The sequence below is a fragment of the Gadus morhua genome, chromosome 3 (genome assembly GCF_902167405.1).
Source record: "Gadus morhua chromosome 3, gadMor3.0, whole genome shotgun sequence".
NCBI lineage: Eukaryota > Metazoa > Chordata > Actinopteri > Gadiformes > Gadidae > Gadus > Gadus morhua.
In genome coordinates, this window is record NC_044050.1 from 21134496 (window position 1) to 21154507 (window position 20012).

At 46.7% G+C, this 20012-nt stretch overlaps 2 protein-coding genes across 2 annotated transcripts in view; both read left to right on the forward strand.

Moving 5' to 3' along the window:
- LOC115539904 (long-chain fatty acid transport protein 1) overlaps positions 1–7544 on the forward strand; it is an 8365-nt gene extending 821 nt beyond the window's left edge. Inside the window, exons 3-14 of the mRNA XM_030350782.1 lie at positions 329–467; positions 1141–1396; positions 2001–2168; positions 2764–2833; positions 2919–3010; positions 3175–3284; positions 3767–3976; positions 4144–4270; positions 4748–4885; positions 5448–5612; positions 6339–6485; positions 7229–7544. Of these exons, the coding sequence (XP_030206642.1) occupies positions 329–467; positions 1141–1396; positions 2001–2168; positions 2764–2833; positions 2919–3010; positions 3175–3284; positions 3767–3976; positions 4144–4270; positions 4748–4885; positions 5448–5612; positions 6339–6485; positions 7229–7386 (1780 nt within the window). The 3' untranslated portion in view covers positions 7387–7544. The remainder of the gene's footprint in view (positions 1–328; positions 468–1140; positions 1397–2000; positions 2169–2763; positions 2834–2918; positions 3011–3174; positions 3285–3766; positions 3977–4143; positions 4271–4747; positions 4886–5447; positions 5613–6338; positions 6486–7228) is intronic.
- A 2065-nt stretch (positions 7545–9609) lies between these two features.
- LOC115539905 (procollagen galactosyltransferase 1) lies at positions 9610–19800 on the forward strand. The gene is made up of 12 exons (XM_030350783.1): positions 9610–9974; positions 11534–11644; positions 12038–12155; positions 13223–13357; positions 13939–14143; positions 14446–14565; positions 14807–14883; positions 15075–15181; positions 16456–16588; positions 18503–18630; positions 18729–18935; positions 19478–19800. Exons 1-12 carry the CDS (start codon positions 9757–9759, stop codon positions 19746–19748), a joined length of 1830 nt encoding a protein of 609 aa, XP_030206643.1. The 5' UTR covers positions 9610–9756; the 3' UTR covers positions 19749–19800.
- Positions 19801–20012: the final 212 nt, after the last annotated feature.

A 20012-nucleotide genomic window follows, 5' to 3' on the forward strand; every position in this document is an offset into this window, starting at 1 on the left:
CCTGTTTAATGTTCTGCAGAACCTACTTGAGCCCTGTCATTTATTTGGATATTCAAAATACCTATTTCACACAAATTCTTTATTCTTGTTGTATACTTCATTACATGTATTTTGTTGACCAGCAGCGTCTTTATTTCCCTTTTTTTTTTTTTTGTCGCAGATATTCACAATTTTTCGCACCACTTTATTTCTATATCCCCTGTTACTCCTCATGTGTTTCTGTTAATATAGTAGCGGTTATAGTAAGTCATCTCATGCATTTAGTTTCCCTGAGCCTCTGTACCCAACATCCTTGTCATCCATTGCTCCGTCCCGGGATCCCCTGAAGGTGCCTCGCTGCCATTCTGCGGGTGAAGTCCTCCCTGCTCCGGCACCGATGCAACCACAGCTCCATCCCCTCTCTCTTCTCAGCAGTGGTGGCGCTGCAGCCACACAAGCCTGCCCTGATCGACGAAGCCACAGGAGAGGTCAGGGGTCACCCAGTGACACTGAGACACCATGCCTGCATACACAGAGTTTACACACGGATCGGTGTTAAACCTAATAAGACCTTCATGTGTTTGAATGACCGTCAAACCCAATGCGAGTGAGGCGGGAACTCGATGGACAATACCACCCTGGGTGATCAAACCATGGCAACCGTCTTACCCTGGCTTCACTGAAACATCCGTTACCAATATCGTTTGTGAATATGACAGAGTTACGCAGATTCTGTTGAAGAGCGTTTAGCGTGAGCCCGTCTGCCACTAACCATGGCGAGATAGTTTGCGGATAACATAGCAGTGAAGATGCAGAACCGGCACAACCAAGGGCGCAGATCTCATAATTATTTTCTGAAGGTGACATCAATAATAACACCAAAGTGGGTGTTTATCTGTGTATGTGTTTGTGTTACTGGTGTAACAATCGGTTCAGACCACTGAGCAGGATATTTTCAATTACACTATTTACTTCTTACTTCTTACGTTTCAAAGTTGTTGTTGGACTCGCCCCCCCCCCTTCACCCACAGGGTGATTGTGAAAATACATTGGTAACATGTTTTAGTGAAGCCAGGAGACACAGTGACACGGGATGATCACCCAGACCGGTGTCGTCCTGCCGGAATACCGTCCAATAGGTGGAATTCCTTTCATCCAAAGGTGTGGAGCTTTAAGGATCTGCAGGAGAGGAGTCATGCCGTGGCCCACTGGGCCTTGCAGCAGGGCTTGGTAGAGGGGGACGTTGTGGCCTTGTACCTGGGAAGCTGCCCGATGCTGGTCTCTCTGTGGCTGGGTCTGGCCATGGTCGGCGTGGAGGCTGCCCTCATCAACCACAACCTGCGGCAGTCCTCGCTGCTGCACTGTGTGGCCGTGGCCCAGCCACGGGCCATGGTGTACGGGGCAGAGCTCACGCGAGGTAAGGGTAGAGGTTGTGGTTGTGGGGCGCTGGGATATCCTGCTATCCTCGAGCAGGAGTGTAGGGTTTTGTGTCAGATGCATGTCATGGAGGAGCAGGTATAGAGGTTAGGGCATCTTACTCAAGAAACCCTGTGAGTAGGTTGTGGACATTGATCCCTCCTGTCCACAGACAGGAGGGATCAGAGGTTCTGGCAGAGATGGAGGAACAGGCAACAATGATGTCATGTTTTATTATTTTTCAGTTATCCCTTTTATGGAAGTTTAGATTGACCTCATTTTTCACACACACACACACACACACACACACACACACGAACACACACACACACACACACACACACACACACACACACACACACACACACACACACACACACACACACAAGACACTTAGTAGTTACTAAAGTGCTGGCTGCAGTAAAATAAGATTGCATAGTGCAGGTTTAACCAGCCAACGAGTGATGAATATAGAGCAACAATTTCCCGTTCCATCTCTAGATGTCCGTGTAATTACTGGGAGCATATAGCGACTACATCGTGGTACTATCCAGGTGTATCTTGTGTGGTTGCAGACATTTGATTGGTGATCTATGTCCCCCCAGCGGTGTTGGAGGTGAAAGCTTCCTTGGAGCCCTCCATGGGGCTGTTCTGCACAGGGCTGCAGGAGGACCAGCGGGCCAGGTCCAGTTTAGGGGCTGATCACCTGGATCCCATGCTGGCCTGCTCCCCTACAGCTGCACCCCCATACACACTCTGCAAGGGCTTCAATGGTGGGACACCTAGGAGGAGGAATGTGTGCATGATTACAACACGCACAGACACAGACACAGACAGACACACACACACACACACACACACACACACGTGCACATGCATGCATAGCATACCAAGCTCTCAGCCAAGTCCACTTGTTTGTTTTCCTTCTGTTTCATATTACAAAATGTCTTTATCAAAAGACATGTCTTTACATGTGGGGGTAACCTGATAGATCCCTCATTTATATGACAATGTTTAAATGTGTGTCTGTTTCGAATCAAGCCATTGTAACACTCGACATAGACATACATCGAACGTACACATGTCTTTCACAAGTTTCCCAAGACTTTCATGAGTTTTATTTTTGATGTTTCTCCTCTCTTTCGATTCTGTTTACCATCATGTGCGTGTGTCTGTTTGATTGATCACCGTCTGCATTCCTGAAGTGACATTCTTCAAGTCCATGCTTGTTCAATCCCCCCCCCCCTGCCCTCCCCCAAAGGGCGAACTAAGAAGGGGGTTCAAGATACAGACTGCATGCCAACTATGGAGTATTACTCACCAATGCGCGGCTGCTAATCTTGGTTTGTGTTTCCCAACTTCCTACAGACAGGTTGTTTCTGATCTACACCTCAGGCACCACAGGGATGCCGAAAGCGGCCATAGTGGTACACAGTCGGTGAGCTGATCATTAACAATCCTTAGTGTCATTGATTACTTCCTTGGCTGTGAGCAAACGATAGAGAGACGTTTCTGTTTGTCAGATATTACCGTATTGCTGCTTTTGGTTTCCACTCCTTTGGCCTGAGAGGTGATGATGTCATCTACAACTGCCTCCCCCTATACCACTCTGCAGGTAGGCATGGAGCTCTCTCCCGTTCTAACTCAACCAAGCAGTCCTCTGTCTTGTCTTGCCTCAAATATGCTATAACTTTGTGTCTAAAGGCGTCAAAAGTATGTGTGTTTTTTTCTGTGTGTGTTGGTGCGTGTTTGTGGGTGCGTGTGTGGGTCTGTTTTCAGGTAGCATCATGGGAGTCGGACAGTGTTTGTTATTCGGGCTGACCGTTGTCATCAAGAGAAAGTTCTCTGCCAGGTGTTTCTGGGATGACTGTGTCACATATAAATGCACTGTGAGTAAAAACAGGCCTGCATTGATCCCTCCACTCCCTCCATCCTAATGTGGTTTGATTATACATTCGCAGTGTATCTATGGACCTATTGCTATTGTGAATTTGGGCATTATTATTATTCCGGATTGGTAATGCTAATAGCTCAGGCCCCAATTGCACAAATGTTTTCAAATGTGTAGACGACATTTGTATTCCCGGTAAGCAGGTCTCCAAAATGTTTTGGGCCAATTATCCCATAGGGGGCACTATAATCCGCGGCCAAAGTTGAATGATGAGTCCCGCCGCCCCTGGATGGATATAAGATACTGAACCTTGGTGTACAGGCCTTGTATTGCATGCTGAACATTTGTACCTCTTGGACCTCAAGGAATAGATGATGCATGGGCTGTGATTACCCCTCGTGAATGACCACCTCCTAGTCTGACCATTGTTTATGTTATTGGTGTGTGTGTGTGTGTGTCTGCTTGTGTGTGCACGCTCAGGCGATACAATACATCGGTGAGATCTGCCGCTACCTGCTGGCGCAAGAGGTCCGCCCCTCGGAGGCGAAGCACCAGGTGCGCGTCGCCATCGGCAACGGACTCCGCCCCACTGTGTGGGAGAAGTTTGTCAAGAGGTTCCGGATCCGCCGGGTTGGGGAGTTCTACGGTGCCACCGAGTGCAACTGTAGTCTCATCAACATTGACGGAAAGGTGTGTTTGTTTGTTGTTTGCCTGTGTGGGTGGCGCGAGAAAAGGAGGCGGGATGGTCTTCTCAATGGTGGATGGATGTAAAAAAAAAAGCAGACTTGTAAACGTTTCTGATAGATGAATCAAGGAGAAGGAGCAGCGTTAATGATTGTAATACTGACCTAGACCAGGTGGGGGCCTGTGGTTTTAGCAGTCGCATTCTGCCCAACTTCTACCCCATCCGGCTGGTGAGAGTGCAAGAGGACAGCATGGAGCTGATCAGGAACGCACAGGGGCTCTGTGTAAGATGTACTCCTGGTAGGGCTCGCACACAAGCACGCACGCACGTAGGCACGCACGCATGCACGTAGGCACGCACGCACGCACGTAGGCACGCACGCACGTACACACACATGTGCACATGCACACACACACAAACACACACACATATATATTTACACACACACACACACACACACACACACACACACACACACACACACACATATATTTGCACGCATGTAAACACATACACACACACGTACACACACGCACACACGTGCACGCATGTAAACACATACACAAACACACACACACGTGCACCCATGTACACAAATCACACAAACACACACACAAACACACAAACTGAAAGGTAAATATTTTGTAAAGCCTAGTTTCTAATAATATTTTTTTTTTTGCTAAAAGGCCACTTCGTGAATGTTTGGATTGTGTCTGTTCTGGGTTGTTTTGTGCATTTGCATCTCCTGTTTATTTCAACCGTCTGTGTGCCTCCAGGTGAGCCGGGGGTGCTGGTGGGTCGCATCGACCAGACTGACCCCCTCCGGCGATTCGACGGCTACGTAGACTCGGAGTCCACGGCTCACAAGATAGCTCACAGCGTCTTCACCGCGGGGGACTCTGCCTACGTCTCAGGTCCGACACGCACGCTTCACTCTCGTCTTCCTCAGAGGCACCAAACATGTGTACACGGAGACAGGAGTGTATTGCATAACGGTGCGTTCCAGATGCCTCGTACGCCGCCCGCGCGATTGGCTCTTGTGACGTAATTTCCTGGCTTGTAGCACTTATAGCGTTCCCGCATTGGCTGTCATTGTGTTATCGTTAGCTACATTAGCCTCTTAAGCAAACCAGCTCGAAACAAACACAACTTTAAATTAAAATGCAAGAGCGTCCAATGCATTAATTGTTGACCGTATAAAAAGCAGCAATGTAATCAAGTGTGTAAGAGTATTTAAAATTGACAATAAAATGACCAACGTGGTAGAACTACATAGAAAATACATCTCATTATTGGCGCAGCCATTTTTGTTGTCGAGTCGCACGGTCAGCTCTGTGGACTCTCAGAATCCGACCAAACGGGGGCGTTCCTCTGTGTAATGCCGCAAGAAGGCTGGGAGATTTCCCACTTTCCCACAGGAAAAAATAAATAAAATCGTCACCATGACAACCGCATCTCTCACATCCCGCTCTCCAGGAGACATGCTGGTGATGGACGAGCTGGGCTACATGTACTTCACGGACCGCGGCGGCGACACGTTCCGCTGGCGGGGGGAGAACGTCTCCGCCACCGAACTGGAGGGCGTCCTCAGCGGCCTGCTGGGCCAGGTGGGCGTGGCCGTCTACGGCGTGGCCGTGCCAGGTACGACCTCCGACCTCTGACCTCTGGTCCTCCTCCACAGACGGGAGGGATCAGAGGTTCTGGCAGAGATGGAGGGACAGGCAACAATGATCACTTTTATGGAAGTTTAGATCGACCTCTTTTTTTCACACACACACACACACACACACACACACACACACACACACACACACACACACACACACACACACACACACACACACACACACACACACACACACACACTCAGTAGTTACTAAAGTGCTGGCTGCAGTAAAATAAGATTGCATAGTGCAGGTTTAACAAGCCAAAGAGTGATGAGCATAGAGCGACAATTTCCCGTTCCATCTCTAGGTGTCCTCATGCTCATAATCACATTCCCTATCACTCAGCCCAGAACTCTTTCTAAACTTTCCTACCTCGCTAAATGGTCGGGGTAGCATTTACATAAAAAAAATAAGCCACCAACAGCATAGAATAACACATAGGCTTTGAATACTGTTATACTTTCAAGTAACAGGACGCTCAGAAAAATAGATCCAGGAAGATCTTGCACGTTGAAAGTCAGCAAACGTCTGCATGTATTCCGGCTCTTACTGTCGGTGGTGATGTCTTGTGTCCTCTGTCTATGTACTGTGTTTAAATCTGCGCCCTTGCTTCTCGTTCAGAAAAATAATGACTTTCTATCTATCCTCCTCTCTGTTTGTCCCGTCCGTCCGTCCATCTGTCCGTCCGTCCGGTGGTAAGGTGTGGAGGGTAAAGCCGGCATGGCCGCCATAGCAGACGCAGACAGACAGGTGGACGTGGGGAACTTCCTGCGTGCCGCGGAGAAAGCCCTGCCCTCGTACGCTCTGCCCGTATTCCTCCGGCTCACGTCAACCCTAGACACCACAGGTCTGATTGGACAACACACACGCAGGCATGCACGCACACACATGCACAAACACACATACACACATGCCTGTGTATGCACACACATACGCACACGCACAAACATGCATACGCATGCATGTGCACACACACACACACCGACACGCATAAACATACATATATACACATGCACTTCTACACACACGCACACAAGCACGCACACACACACACACACACTTGCATAAACATGCACACACTCACACATGATTACAGACATACATACACAAACACACGTGCCCATGCACACACATAAACATGCGAACACACACCTGCACACACACAAACTCACGCAGTTGAACAACAGTCTGGCCTTTACCGGGCACTATTGATTTCCAAATATGGAAAAGCCTTCTGTTGTCCAAAGATTTTGTATCATCTTTTAACATTGTTACTTAGTTCATTTGGAATATAAACCGTTTTAATTTTAGACTGTCCTTGGGCGCAACCATCATGTTCATAATTCGGCAGACTGTCAAGACTTGTTCGTCCTGAAATGAAACTCCCTCCCCTTAGCAGTTATTGGTCCTATCATTTTACATTTTCTGGAAAGGCTCAAGGCCAGACCGATCAGCAGAGAAACAGAGAATGAACTTGTAAGATCTGGTCTCACACAGCTACACACACGTGCCAATTATATGATATATTATTATATTAAAAAAGACGCTGAAAAAAAAAATGCTGCCTTTTTGTGCTCTATCTGTCCTCAGGCACCTTCAAGATTCTGAAGATGAGACTCCGACAGGAAGGATTCGATCCTGGGCTCTCCACCGATCCCATCTTCTATCTCAATAGCCGGGCTGGCTGCTATGAGGCTCTGTCACCACGACGATACTGTGATATCACTGCGGGGAGGGAGCGTCTGTAACACAGAAGACCATAGCATGAAGATAGCAGCATCAACCTGTGTTTAAATAGAGAACCAAGCCCAGTCCTTTCTTGTGCATGAGGCCTTGGAAATGTGGAGATTGTTCCGGTATTGTAATGATATCAAATGAAAGACAATAATAAAAGCGGAGCAGAATATTTACAGCAAAATATTTTTAACAAAGTGGCATTTAACGACTTAAGATTAGTCGTGTGTATGGGAGGGATTAATTTTTGCATGTGTCCGTGAACATTCACATGTCTTGTTCCCTTGTGTCAAGTTGTTGCTCTGGGCAAGTTTGTTTTAATGCAAGTTTGTTGTAATGCAAGACCATTGCTGCAGCTGACACGTAAAGATGCCTCGTACACCACCCCTCGCCCTTGCTTCGTCTACAGGGGTAAGAGTATACCTTGCATCATGTATGTATGATTTTGTTATGTGTGCACATGGGTTGACAGGAGCTGAGGATTGTGACAGTCTGCTGAAGCTGATGTCTTCAGGCATCGCACAGGCCACACACACACACACACACACACACACACACACACACACACACACACACACACACACACACACACAGACAATAACATACACACAGCTGAGTCTGCTGCAATAGCACACACTCCTGTCTCCATGTACACAGTACAATGTTTTCTCTCCTTCTCCTCGCTTTGAGGGACATGTGTAGGCTGAGGTTGCAGACACTACTTCCTGTTGTCATTTTCTGGAATAACAAAAGGAAAATGACGCAACGCATCCATCATACTATCCAACACTCACTGCTACAACTGTTGTATTCTGTACAACAGAATGTAGTACCAAGTCAGAAGATTGCAGTTGCAATACATTTCCCAATTCAGTTTAAATATCTCATGCGTAAATATAGCAGCCTGACTTTTGTCGAAGGCACTCACTGAAATGAAGTCTTCAGAACAATGAGGAATTTATATATCCTTCATTATCATTCAGGCTACACTCTGACATATTCTGGTAATTTCATGGCAAAGTCTGCATGTTTAACACAAACTGGCATAAAATTCAATAAACAAAAACATGAGTCACCACAGAATTGGGACATGTAAAAACTCATGCACATTTGGGACATATTCAAAGACAAACGAATATGAAGGCCTGGCCCGCAGTCAGACCGGCTGGCATGGATTATAGTGAAATGGGCTCCACATTGGAACACAAAGACCTGTTTCAACTCAAAGGATTCCTCCTGTGTCGGTGGTTTCCATCTGGTCCTGAAGCAGTGTCCTCCCCTCTCTCTATCAACAGAGAACAACTCTTTCTCAACGTAACATTTGTAGCCCGCTTAGGAGCATTAGCAGATGCCAACTATCTGAGCGTTTGCCAGAATTGTGTAATTCAGGTTTCTAAAAGACCAAAAACAACAACAACCATTTGGGAAGAAACTTTGAGAAACAAGCTTAAAATATGTTAATGTTTATAGGAACAAATAATAAGCATATGTGTTGATTATCAGTGTCCATTAAAGAAGTGCTATATTAATGAACCAAATCGTCGGTATATTAAATCACTCCCTCACTCCCACCTCATTATTTTATTATTCATCTATTATTATTTTACCAGAGTCCTCTATACCTCCGATTCAAATAAACATATTGTACCCATTGCCCAGGATTTTATGGCACTCTATCCATAAAACGTAAGTAAAAAATGACATGAGCTATTCAAACACATGTAAATGCATAAGCCGTTGCATGTGCGTGCAGCTGTGCAGCGGTTAACCTCTATTATGGATGTCATCCGTCTCAAGGACGCCACCATGGACGGCAGAGTCCTTTGTAACGGAGTGCTGATATGGGTTTCACAATATAATTTTTTCCCCCCCAATACCCCACCAGAATGCCAGAGGGTATAAAAAACGTGAAACGTGGCTTGACTTGATTCATGTTACTTGATAGCAGTAGTTTTTATCCTCACATGCCTACGCGCCATGCATGGCTGTGCCAGTTGTTTTTCTAGCAGATTCCAGCGGACAGCGTTGTGTAAGAGGGCGTGGCTTTTTCTTAAAGGGATTGTCGACAACAGTAGGCTACTGCAATGAATTACGCCGAAAATTCCCTGACAAATTATCAAAGTGATAAAATATTCTGTTATATACTATTTAACTAATACCAAGTATGCTTTGATATAGGTCGGCAGCATAGTATGTAAACTAAACAGTTCACATTTACGTGACCCTGCGGTCTGGTTGAATCTCCCATATCCCTTTAAATCACCGTCTGCGCGCAAGTCGTCTATTGAGTCGGCATAACAAATAAAGGAAGTGGTCCCATCATCCACATCCCGTGTACAGTGTAATATCTGCAGCGGTGCCTTGTCACAACTCTGATTCCTGCCATGCACCGGGTCGACTTACTTTTGCCTCTACTACTGACCATTTTTCTTTCGGGGTTAAGCCGAGGATATTTCCCCGAGGAGCGGTGGACCCCCGAGTCCCCGCTTCTCGCTCCCCGGGTTCTCATAGCGCTGGTCTGCCGCAACTCGGGACACTCACTGCCTCTCGTCCTGGGGACAGTTGAGCGTCTAAACTACCCGAAGGACCGTATTGCTCTCTGGTGAGTGAGAAAATATTACAAAAGTGGTTCTGGGAATCGGGCCTACTTATTAGAAGTAAGTACCCCCCCCCCCCCCCCCCCCCCCCCCAACACGTTGTTCTGACAGTGTGGGTGTAGGTCTATGTAATGTAAACAAATAAATAATAAATTTTCTCGTTCTATATTTCTGATATGAGGAAAGAACAACAGAAGACATTTCATTTTGATTGATAAAATATTTCATCCGTGTAAGACTTTGCTTAATTCTATTTTTAAGGTCTTATTTCAGAGGTTGTTTGTAGTGAGTTGACATTTGGAGAGGTTAGTTTAATTTCATCAGTTCATTTGAGTTGCTGATACATTCTTTCTTGAATTTGTCCCTACCCCTGTGAATGTGCGTGTGTGTGTGTGTGTGTGTGTGTGTGTGTGTGTGTGTGTGTGTGTGTGTGTGTGTGTGTGTGTGTGTGTGTGTGTGTGTGTGCGTGCGCGTGTGTGTGTGCTTAAGGAGTTTGAGCGGGGGTTTGTTAAAACATGTAAACTCTCTGGGCGCTGTGATTACTGAAGTTCTTTGATTTGCCCATAAATCTGCACATAGTTCCCTCTGGCTCCTCAGACCAGCAGTTAATTACAGAAATGACAAAGGAACAGCACAGACAAATAACAATAAAACACAGGATATCTATTCGGCTCACTATTGGGATCAGGGGAAGGAATAAAGAATAAAAGATAGTAAAGTAAATATGATGGTGTGATGTATATTCCCTCTACTGTCTTTTCCTGTGCCTGTTATTATACAATTACAACTCTCTGCGCATTATGCATTAGTCTCTAGTGCACACTTTGTTTGTTTTGTGATAAATGTGGCTGTAATTTGAAACAGTTTGAAATAAAAGGCTGTTCTTAAGTTATCTCCCTCTTTGTCTCTCTTTCTCTTTCCCTCAGCCTCTCTTTCTCTCTCCATCACATGGTATAAAGCTATATAAACTGGCAAAGCTGCTATGATGACACAGACAACAGTCAACTTTCAATATCGCCTGTCTCGCTATCACCACCACATCATGTTTGTCCTGACCCGTCATTCTGCACTATGTCATCGATGGACCAAATCAGAAGAATTCAGACTTTTTCTGTATTCTCTTTGAATATTTGCCATTCCCGGTGGCTTGTTCTTAATCGATTACCTGTGGTATTTAGCTCTGTTTCTGTTGACCTTCAATTCAGTTGGTGGATCTTAATTGTAACCTCCCCCTCCTCGTTCTCTCTCTCCTCTCTTCCTCTCACTCGCTCTCTCTCTCCTCTCTTCCTCTCACTTGCTCTCTCTTTCTCCTCTCTTCCTCCCCCCCTCTCTCTCCTCTCTCTCCTCTCTCTCTCTCTCCTCTCTTCCTCTCACTCGCTCTCTCTCTCCTCTCTTCCTCCCCCCTCGCTCTCTCCTCTCTTCCTCCCCCCTCTCTCTCTCCTCTCTTCCCCTCACTCTCTCTCTCTCCTCTCTTCCTCTCCCCCCCTCTCTCTCTCCTCTCTTCCTCCCCCCCTCTCTCTCTCCTCTCTTCCTCTCTCTCTCTCTCTCTCTCCTCTCTCCGCAGGGTGGCGACGGACCACAACACAGACAACACCAGCGCCCTGCTGGAGGACTGGCTCGTCCAGGTGCAGAATCTCTACCACTATGTGGAGTGGAGACCCCAAGAAGTTCCCAGGTGTGTGTGTGTGCATGTGGGTGTGTGTGTGCTTGTGTGTGTGTGTGTGTGTGTGTGTGTGTGTGTGTGTGTGTGTGTGTGTGTGTGTGTGTGTGTGTGTGTGTGTGTGTGTGTGTGTGTGTGTGTGTGTGTGTGTGTGTGTGTGGAGAGAAAGATGTAGCTTCACCATAATAACAGTATTTGTTGGATTTGTGGGTGTCAGTGAGAGATAGAGTGGGAGATAGGGAGTGAGAGAAAGGGAGAGAGAGAATCACATAACATAACAGTATGGTGTATGTGTGTGTGTGTGTGTGTGTGTGTGTGTGTGTGTGTGTGTGTGTGTGTGTGTGTGTGTGTGTGTGTGTGTGTGTGTGTGTGTGTGTGTGTGTGTGTGTGTGTGTGTGTGTCTTTAAGGGACTATGGCAAGGAGACGGGGCCTAAGCACTGGACTGGCGCACGTTATGAGCACGTGTTGAAGCTTCGTCAGGCTGCCCTGGACGCGGCCCGGGAGATATGGGCCGACTACTTCCTGGTACCGCCTCCATCTTCTCACTAAAACTATTGCTGCCACTGTTCTGAGTTAATTAATGTTGGCCATTTGTAAGGAAAACCAAAGTCCTCCTCTGTATTATCGGTTAATGATTGGGGTTATTTAACCAGAGCAGAGTTACTTGTGTTTCCAAAAATGAAATTAGTTTGAATCTGGGTTGGTTATTGGAGGTTGTGTCATTTAGGCAACTTTATTTTTATAGCACTTTTCATATACAAGGCAGACTCAAAGTGCTTCACATATAAACATTGTCATGCAATAAAATAAAATAATAGATAAGTAAAAGAAAACATATGCAAAAAATGAGTAAAATAGATCAGCATTTAAGAAAGTGCAATGTATTTAATGTCAGATCAAAAGTCCCTCTGGTACCGATGTGGGGAATCCAACCCGACCTAATGGAACTTGGTCCTTTCACTGGGACTCCAACCCCGATTCTAGGGCTCTAACCCAGACCGAACTCGGGTCTCAGACCCTCAGAGTTACCCACGGTAGGACTCCAACCTGACCTTAAGGAACTTGGTCCTTCCTCTTGGACTCCAACCTGACCTAAAGGAATGTGGTCCTTTCTCTGGGACTCCCACCCGACATAAAGGAACTTGGTCCTTTCTCTGGGACTCCAACCAAGATTCTAGGTCTCAAACCCAGACAGAACCTTATCCTTTCTGTCTGGTATCAGATCATGTATCTTTCTGGTAAAAATAGAAAATAAAGGCAAAGTCAAAAAGGCATTTTAGTAATAAAATAAGCAATAAATGCAATATATTTACGATAAAAGTCTACAGTCTTGTTTTATAGGTGCCCAGAGTTGGGCCAAGTCTTAAATCCCATGTTTCGTGTTTACTCTGGGGATAATTACCAGAAGTACTGTCATTTAAAGAGACAGTACTTCAGTACATTTATTTATTTTGTAGTTTTGATTAATTATTTGGTTAGAGGAAGCAGAAGGATAGTGTGTTTTCTTATGAATGTATACATTTGTCAATGTGTGAATGTGCTCCTGTGGGTGCATAAATCAAATGCTCATTGAACGCCCTGCCTGGTTTCAGCTGATGGACTGCGACAACCTGCTATCCAACCAAGACGTTCTACAGCTGCTAATGAGAGAGAACCAGACCGCTGTCGCTCCCATGCTGGAGTCCAGGGCGGCCTACTCCAACTTCTGGTGCGGCATGACCTCCCAGGTACCCCCTGCCACTGCGCCTGATCCACTGGCTTTGGAAGGCTGCTCTTCCTTCCACACACGCTGCATGTCCCCTGGCCTATAGGTGACACCCCCTCAGCCCGGACTCCAGCTCTGTTTTAATGGGGAACTGAAAATCAATGTTTCAGTTTCGAGGTTGAATTATCATTATTTGGTGGGCTGTCATCAAGTGATATCCAGCCCTACTAATAGTCAACATTTGTATAGCCTAATGAAAACTCTTCTAATGTAGTCGGGCCCTTTGAATGACCAAAAAAAGGCACAAAACTGATCACAAAATGAAGGGTTTAATCTGGTACATGCACCTCCCCCCTTATCTCTCTCTACGTGAGCAAACCTCCAAACAACACATTTGTTTATTAATTCCTATTCCAGCTCCAGTGTCGGTTATCTCTCTGCAACAGAATGCTTCCCCTGGGGAAGGTCCCCAGATGAGGGCTCATTTGTGTGTGTGTGTGTGTTTGTGTGTCTGTGTGGGCGTGTGTGCATGTGTGTGTGTGTGTGTGTGTGTGTGTGTGTGTGTGTGTGTGTGCATGCGTGCGTGCGTGGTTGTTCCTTCAGGGCTACTACAGGCGGACCCCCGCCTACATGCCCATCCGCAGGCGGGAGCGGCGGGGCTGCTTCGCCGTGCCCATGGTGCACTCCACCTTCTTGCTGGACCTCCGCAAGGTCGCCTCCCGCCAGCTGGCCTTCTACCCCCCCCACCCCGAGTACGCCTGGGCCCTGGACGACGTCATCATCTTCGCATTCTCAGCACGCAGTGCAGGTGGGTGACTGTGATTGTCTGTGTGTGTGTGTGTGTGTGTGTGTGTGTGTGTGTGTGTGTGTGTGTGTGTGTGTGTGTGTGTGTGTGTGTGTGTGTGTGTGTGTGTGTGTGTGTGTGTGTGAGAGAGAAGGTAACTTGGTAGGTAAGTGTTGATGCTGTGTGTGTGTGTGTGTGTGTGTGTGCGTGTGTGGGTACGTGTGTGTTATGTGTGGTATCCCTTATATGTTATAATGGGTGGTGCTCCTGTCAGGAGCACAGATGTATGTGTGTATGTTATAATGGAGGGGTTCTCCTTCTGTCAGGAGTACAGATGCACGTGTGCAACAGGCAGACGTACGGCTACCTCCCCGTTCCCCTGCCCTCCCACAGCTCCCTGCAGGACGAGGCAGACAGCTTCCTGCACACTCAGCTGGAGGTCTCGGGTGAGTCGTGTGGTCGTACCACCTGTTGGGATCCGCTTCACATCCTACCGCATGTCATGGGATGTAACAACTGTGCATCATGGTGAAATAATGACATGTGTTATATAATTGTGTGTGTCTCTCTCTGTCTCTCGCTGTGTGTGTGTGTGTGTGTCTCTCTCTCTCTCTCTCTCTCTCTCTCTCTCTCTCTCTCTCTCTCTCTCTCTCTCTATCTCTCTCTCTCTCTCTCTCTCTCTGCCAGTGAACCATCCTCCACTGGAGCCATCTATCTACCTCTCTGTGCCCCCCAAGCGGCCTGACAAGATGGGCTTTGACGAGGTAAACAAACACCCACGTACATTCACAAACACACCCTCATGCACGTTTACCGATGTCCAGCAGGGCTGTTTAATGACGTGTGTGTGTGTGTGTGTGTGTGTGTGTGTGTGTGTGTGTGTGTGTGTGTGTGTGTGTGTGTGTGTGTGTGTGTGTGTGTGTGTGTGTGTGTGTGTGTGTGTGTGTGTGTTCAGGTGTTCTTGATCAACCTGCACCGTCGAGCAGACCGGCGCGAGCGCATGTTGAGAGCGCTTTATGAGCAGGAACTCACCTGTAAGGTCATTTCCGCTGTGGACGGCAAGTAGGTTTTCCTCTCTGCACTTTGACCCCACTTGTGTAATCTGAAGGGCCGTCCCCGACAAAGAATGTCCTCAGTCGACATAAGGCCATCCATCCCGACTAAAAGTAAAATTGTCATACATTTTTCCATCCTATTTAAGAGTGTAGTGTTAAATCTGAACCGTTGGTGTTTGTTATTTCACTATGAATTCGCTTTTGTATTTATTCTTGAACGTCATACGTTCAAACGTTTTAATTTGTGTTTTGAGTCTATGTGCATTACAAACACACTGCAGCTGCATTTGACCTGCTGCTATTGTGTCAAACTACGTAAGCTGCTTGGAGAGAAATCATTCATTAGGTACACAACCACGAAACAGCGCTATGCAGCTTATTTCACTTTCAGTTTCGATGTCAAACCTATTTTACTTTCAACAATAAACCTTGGGAGACTTGAAAAACAAGGAAAGCCTGTGCATCTCATAACAAAACATGTGGTTACTGGCCTAACACAAACCTTAGTATGCTAGTAGCCCTGTGACTATGGGGCTCAGCCCTCGTAATCTGCTCCTTCATCTCCAATGACGCCTTTTTCGCACTCAAAACGAAGAAACATAACGGGGTGAAGTCTGTTTATCGATCATGACAAGAAGAGACACTAGAGCAAGCGCCTAGCTGGCATGTTATTCCCTTGGGAACGCCTTTTGTAGATCGATATTGTCACGTATATTGTGTTTCAAGTAATCGGTTCAAATAGTTCATTTGAAATACATTGAATCAGACTTTTAAAACATGACAGACATATGATTTAAGACTGTTAATTATCTCGGATTATCCGAATGTATTTCTGCAATAATTCGTTTTGTGGGCTACAGGTGTTAATGTAGAGGCCTGTTTCGACAGCCTTTGAGTGCGAAGGGAGGAATTAACCGGCAATCATTTCCAACTGCAGCCTAAGGGGTTAATTGCTAAATAACACCAGGTCTTTTGGTAGCGAAGGAAAAGGGCTTCTACAGCATAAACTTGAATTTCATCACGCCTGCACCCGCCCAGAATATTTCCAGGCCATGTTACGAGTTCAGCGATTTGTACGTTCTGTTTGATAGGGGTTTAAGTTTAAGTACAGGTCAGAATAGTTTTTGTTATGAATATATTGTGAAATAGTAATAGTAATGACTCTCTCTTTCACACTCTATAAAAGGCCAACTAGTTCACAGCGTCCTTCAGGTATTCAGATTGGCACTTTTATGATAATAGTGCACGTTCACACTCCATTCCTTCTCCATCGTGTTGCAGGGCCCTGAACACCAGCGACATAGAGGCCATGGGTGTCCAGATGCTGTCCGCCTACAAAGACCCCTACCATGGACGCTCTCTCACTAAGGGCGAGCTGGGCTGTTTCCTCTCCCATTACAACGCCTGGAAGGAGGTCAGAGAGCTGCATGCAGCCCCAGACCTAGTCCTAGGCCCTTTGGCTGCACTTGTCTATTGCCAAGGATTGGCACAGAAGATTACAAATATACAAGTAGTGTAAACATGGTGCTGGGCCATGATTTAATACTGTTGTTAATCCTGTTTTGATGGGTTAGAAAAACAAAACTTTTGGCAAGACCCAGCTTCTCCTTTTAAGATATGGTGATACAATTTGAAATATATGAGGTTTTTATTTTATGATGAAACTGAACCTTAAATTACCATATATGCGTAATGGTGTGTAGTATTCCCATATCACCCAGCTATAGTTCAAATATTTGAACTGTTTGTCAAGACCCAAGCTTAATTGTTGACATTGCCTACGTCCAAGTTAATCAGCCACGATATCTGTTCAACTCATCCCCTATCGCAGTGTCGTCACCTTCTCAAATCGGGAGTCGGCAATCCATTCAAATCCATTATATTTTAAATGAGTGTTTAGCAGCTCCGTTAAAGGTATCTTTGTTTTGCACAACCCAGGTGAGCGCATAGCATAGGAGCCGCCCTGGCACGGTAGTCTTCACCAATAGGGCCCACAAATGTACAAATCCACAGGATCAAGTTTTGAATCTGGGTTTTTTGCCACTGTGCACGCTCACTGACTTAAAGACTTAGTGGCAGACTTAGAGGCTTAGCAGCGTCGCACAAATTTGTCGCACTGCAATTATTATACGTTTTTGCTATCATTATCGTGTCTGTGATCACGCTTATGTTATAACGACTATTGTTATAGTAATATTATGGTAATTGTATTATAATTGTAACTATTTAACAATTTCAAATGATATTCATGAACACATTTCGTGTTTACACATTGATTCTGGTGATTCTGGTGGAGGGCTTCATTGCCATCCTTCAAAATAGACTTGCAATCAATTGTGTGGTTCTTCGTGTAGAAGAGACAGCTCAGTGTCGTAGCTGTCATCGATTAGAGTGGGAGTGTGTCCTTTCGTGCCGAGTCCAGAAGAGGGTTAGGCATGCAGTTAGAAGTCTGAGTGTTGCTAGTTGCCGTGTTTTAGGGTTATAATGCTATGATAATGCTGAATTCTGAGTGCGGAGCAACATTTCAATATGTGGCGAGGGCAAGTGTAGGAGGGTTTGTTTTTTAAACTGATTGGAAGGTAGCCTAAGTGGTCTATGCTTACATGCCGCTGCGCCTGCTCATTGACAGAGACTTAGATTGAGAGGCCAGCAAATATAATGCCTGAATGGGAAATGTCCTGGTGAATTCATGATCCATTTTGGTCCAGAAGTGATGCTTAGACTTAGAAACCCTCAAGAATTCCTGAATTGTTCTATTGTGTGTCTCTGTGTCTGCAAGCAGTGACGTGGAAACGCAATCAAAACTCCTGGATTTGTTCATTACTACTATTGGAGAAAAGTACCTAGCCAGCGTAGTTTGTATGCTCTTACTTTCGTTCAACAAACCCAAAATACAGGTATTGGAGCTGATTGTTTGGAATATAATTGATATCAATGGCTCGCCATCGCCCAGTTTGGGCACACGCCGACACTACGAGAGGGGAGGAGCTAAAATCATGGCTTATTTTCATACTCGCCCGGGTCAATGTCGACAATAAACCTGAGATCATAGCAAACCGGCCAAAGACTTTTCTCACTAATGTTTTATGAAGAAAAAAAGAGGACTTGCAAAAATGTTTCCTTGTGATTTGAAAAAAAAATGGAATACGTCAAGATTGCCCTCCCTTTATTGTATGACCGCTGTGTGTGTGTGTGTGTGTGTGTGTGTGTGTGTGTGTGTGTGTGTGTGTGTGTGTGTGTGTGTGTGTGTGTGTGTGTGTGTGTGTGTGTGTGTGTGTGTGTGTGTGTGTGTGTGTGTGTATCCCGGTGTGCTGAATGCATCGTGCAGATCTCAGAGCGTGGTCTGCAGAGCTCTCTGGTCATAGAGGACGACCTCCGCTTCGAGGTGTTCTTCAAACGCCGTCTGAGCAACCTGCTGTACGAGGTGACCGCCCACGGACTGGACTGGGACCTGATGTGAGTACTATCCGGCATGTTGCAGCATGTGTGTTGAGGATTCACGTTCCTCTCTCTGCCTCTCTGACTGTTGTTTTGTGGAATTTGTCTTTGTGAAGTTACATCGGCCGGAAGAGGATGCAGGTGGACCACCAAGAAACGCCCGTTCCCAAGATCCACAATCTGGTGGAGGCCGACTACTCCTATTGGACGCTGGGCTACATGATGTCGTTGAAGGGCGCACGGAAACTGCTCAGGGCGGAGCCTCTGAGTAAGATGCTCCCCGTCGATGAGTTCCTTCCCGTGATGTACAATAAACACCCAGTGTGAGTACCTCCTCTCTCCTCTCTGCCTCTGTTCTGAGTTCTCCTGAACCACCCGACTGTTTCAGCTGATCACGTTTTAAACTTCTTCTTGCTGAGCCCCAACGTTACCATCAATACGACATGATGTCATGCAAGACTTCGGTCAACGGTGAATGCACTGGATAATATTGTGCAGACAGGGAATCATGCGGTATAATGGAAAGTGCGTCACGTATTATCAGTGAACAGTTACCACAGTGACAGACAGTATTGTATCAATTGCTGCCGCAACAACAAAGAGAAGCCTGCCTTGAAAGTCTAAAGGCTATGCAGCAGCTTTTAAAGTGCCGTTTCGCCACGTGGCACCGGCCGCAGACAGAGACACATGCTGGCATATTTTGTCTTGCCATTAAGAGTTGACCACACAGCTTTTAGAGGTTGTAAGTCTGATGGTCTCTCTCTCTCTCTCTCTCTCTCTCTCTCTCTCTCTCTCTCTCTCTCTCTCTCTCTCTCTCTCTCTCTCTCTCTCTCTCTCTCTCACTCTCTCTCTCCCCCCCCCCTAGCTCTGCCTACATGGCCCACTTCAAGCAGCGGGACCTGCGTGCCTTCTCGGCCGAGCCGTTGCTGGTGTACCCCACCCACTATACGGGCGAACCGGGGTACATCAGCGACACGGAGACCTCGGTGGTCTGGGACAACGAGACGGTCCGCACCGACTGGGACCGCGCCCGCTCCAGGAAGACCCAGGAGCAGGCGGAGCTCAGCTCCGACGCACAGAACTCAGACGTGCTGCAGTCGGACCTGGACAACTGGAGCGCCAAGGAGGAGCTGTGAGGAGGAGGAGGAGGGGGAGGAGGAGTAGGAGGAGCTTTGAGGAAGAGGAGGAGCTGTGAGGAGGAGGAGGGGGAGGAGGAGGAGGAGCTGTGAGGAAGGGGAGGAGCTGTGAGGGGGAGCTGTGAGGAGGAGGAGGGGGAGGAGGGGAGGAGGAGGAGGAGCTGTGAGGGGGAGCTGTGAGGAGGAGGAGGAGCTGTGAGGAGGAGGAGGAGCTGTGAGGAGGAGGAGGAGCTGTGAGGGGGAGCTGTGAGGAGGAGGAGGGGG

What these genes read in the sequence shown, in the direction of transcription:
- LOC115539905 (XM_030350783.1), top strand. Translation starts at nt 9,757, where the DNA reads ATGCACCGGGTCGACTTACTTTTGCCTCTACTACTGACCATTTTTCTT. An exon ending in CACTCAGCTGGAGGTCTCGG is followed by an intron (nt 14,566 to 14,806) that starts GTGAGTCGTGTG and finishes TCTCTCTGCCAG; the next exon opens with TGAACCATCCTCCACTGGAG. An exon ending in ATTTCCGCTGTGGACGGCAA is followed by an intron (nt 15,182 to 16,455) that starts GTAGGTTTTCCT and finishes ATCGTGTTGCAG; the next exon opens with GGCCCTGAACACCAGCGACA.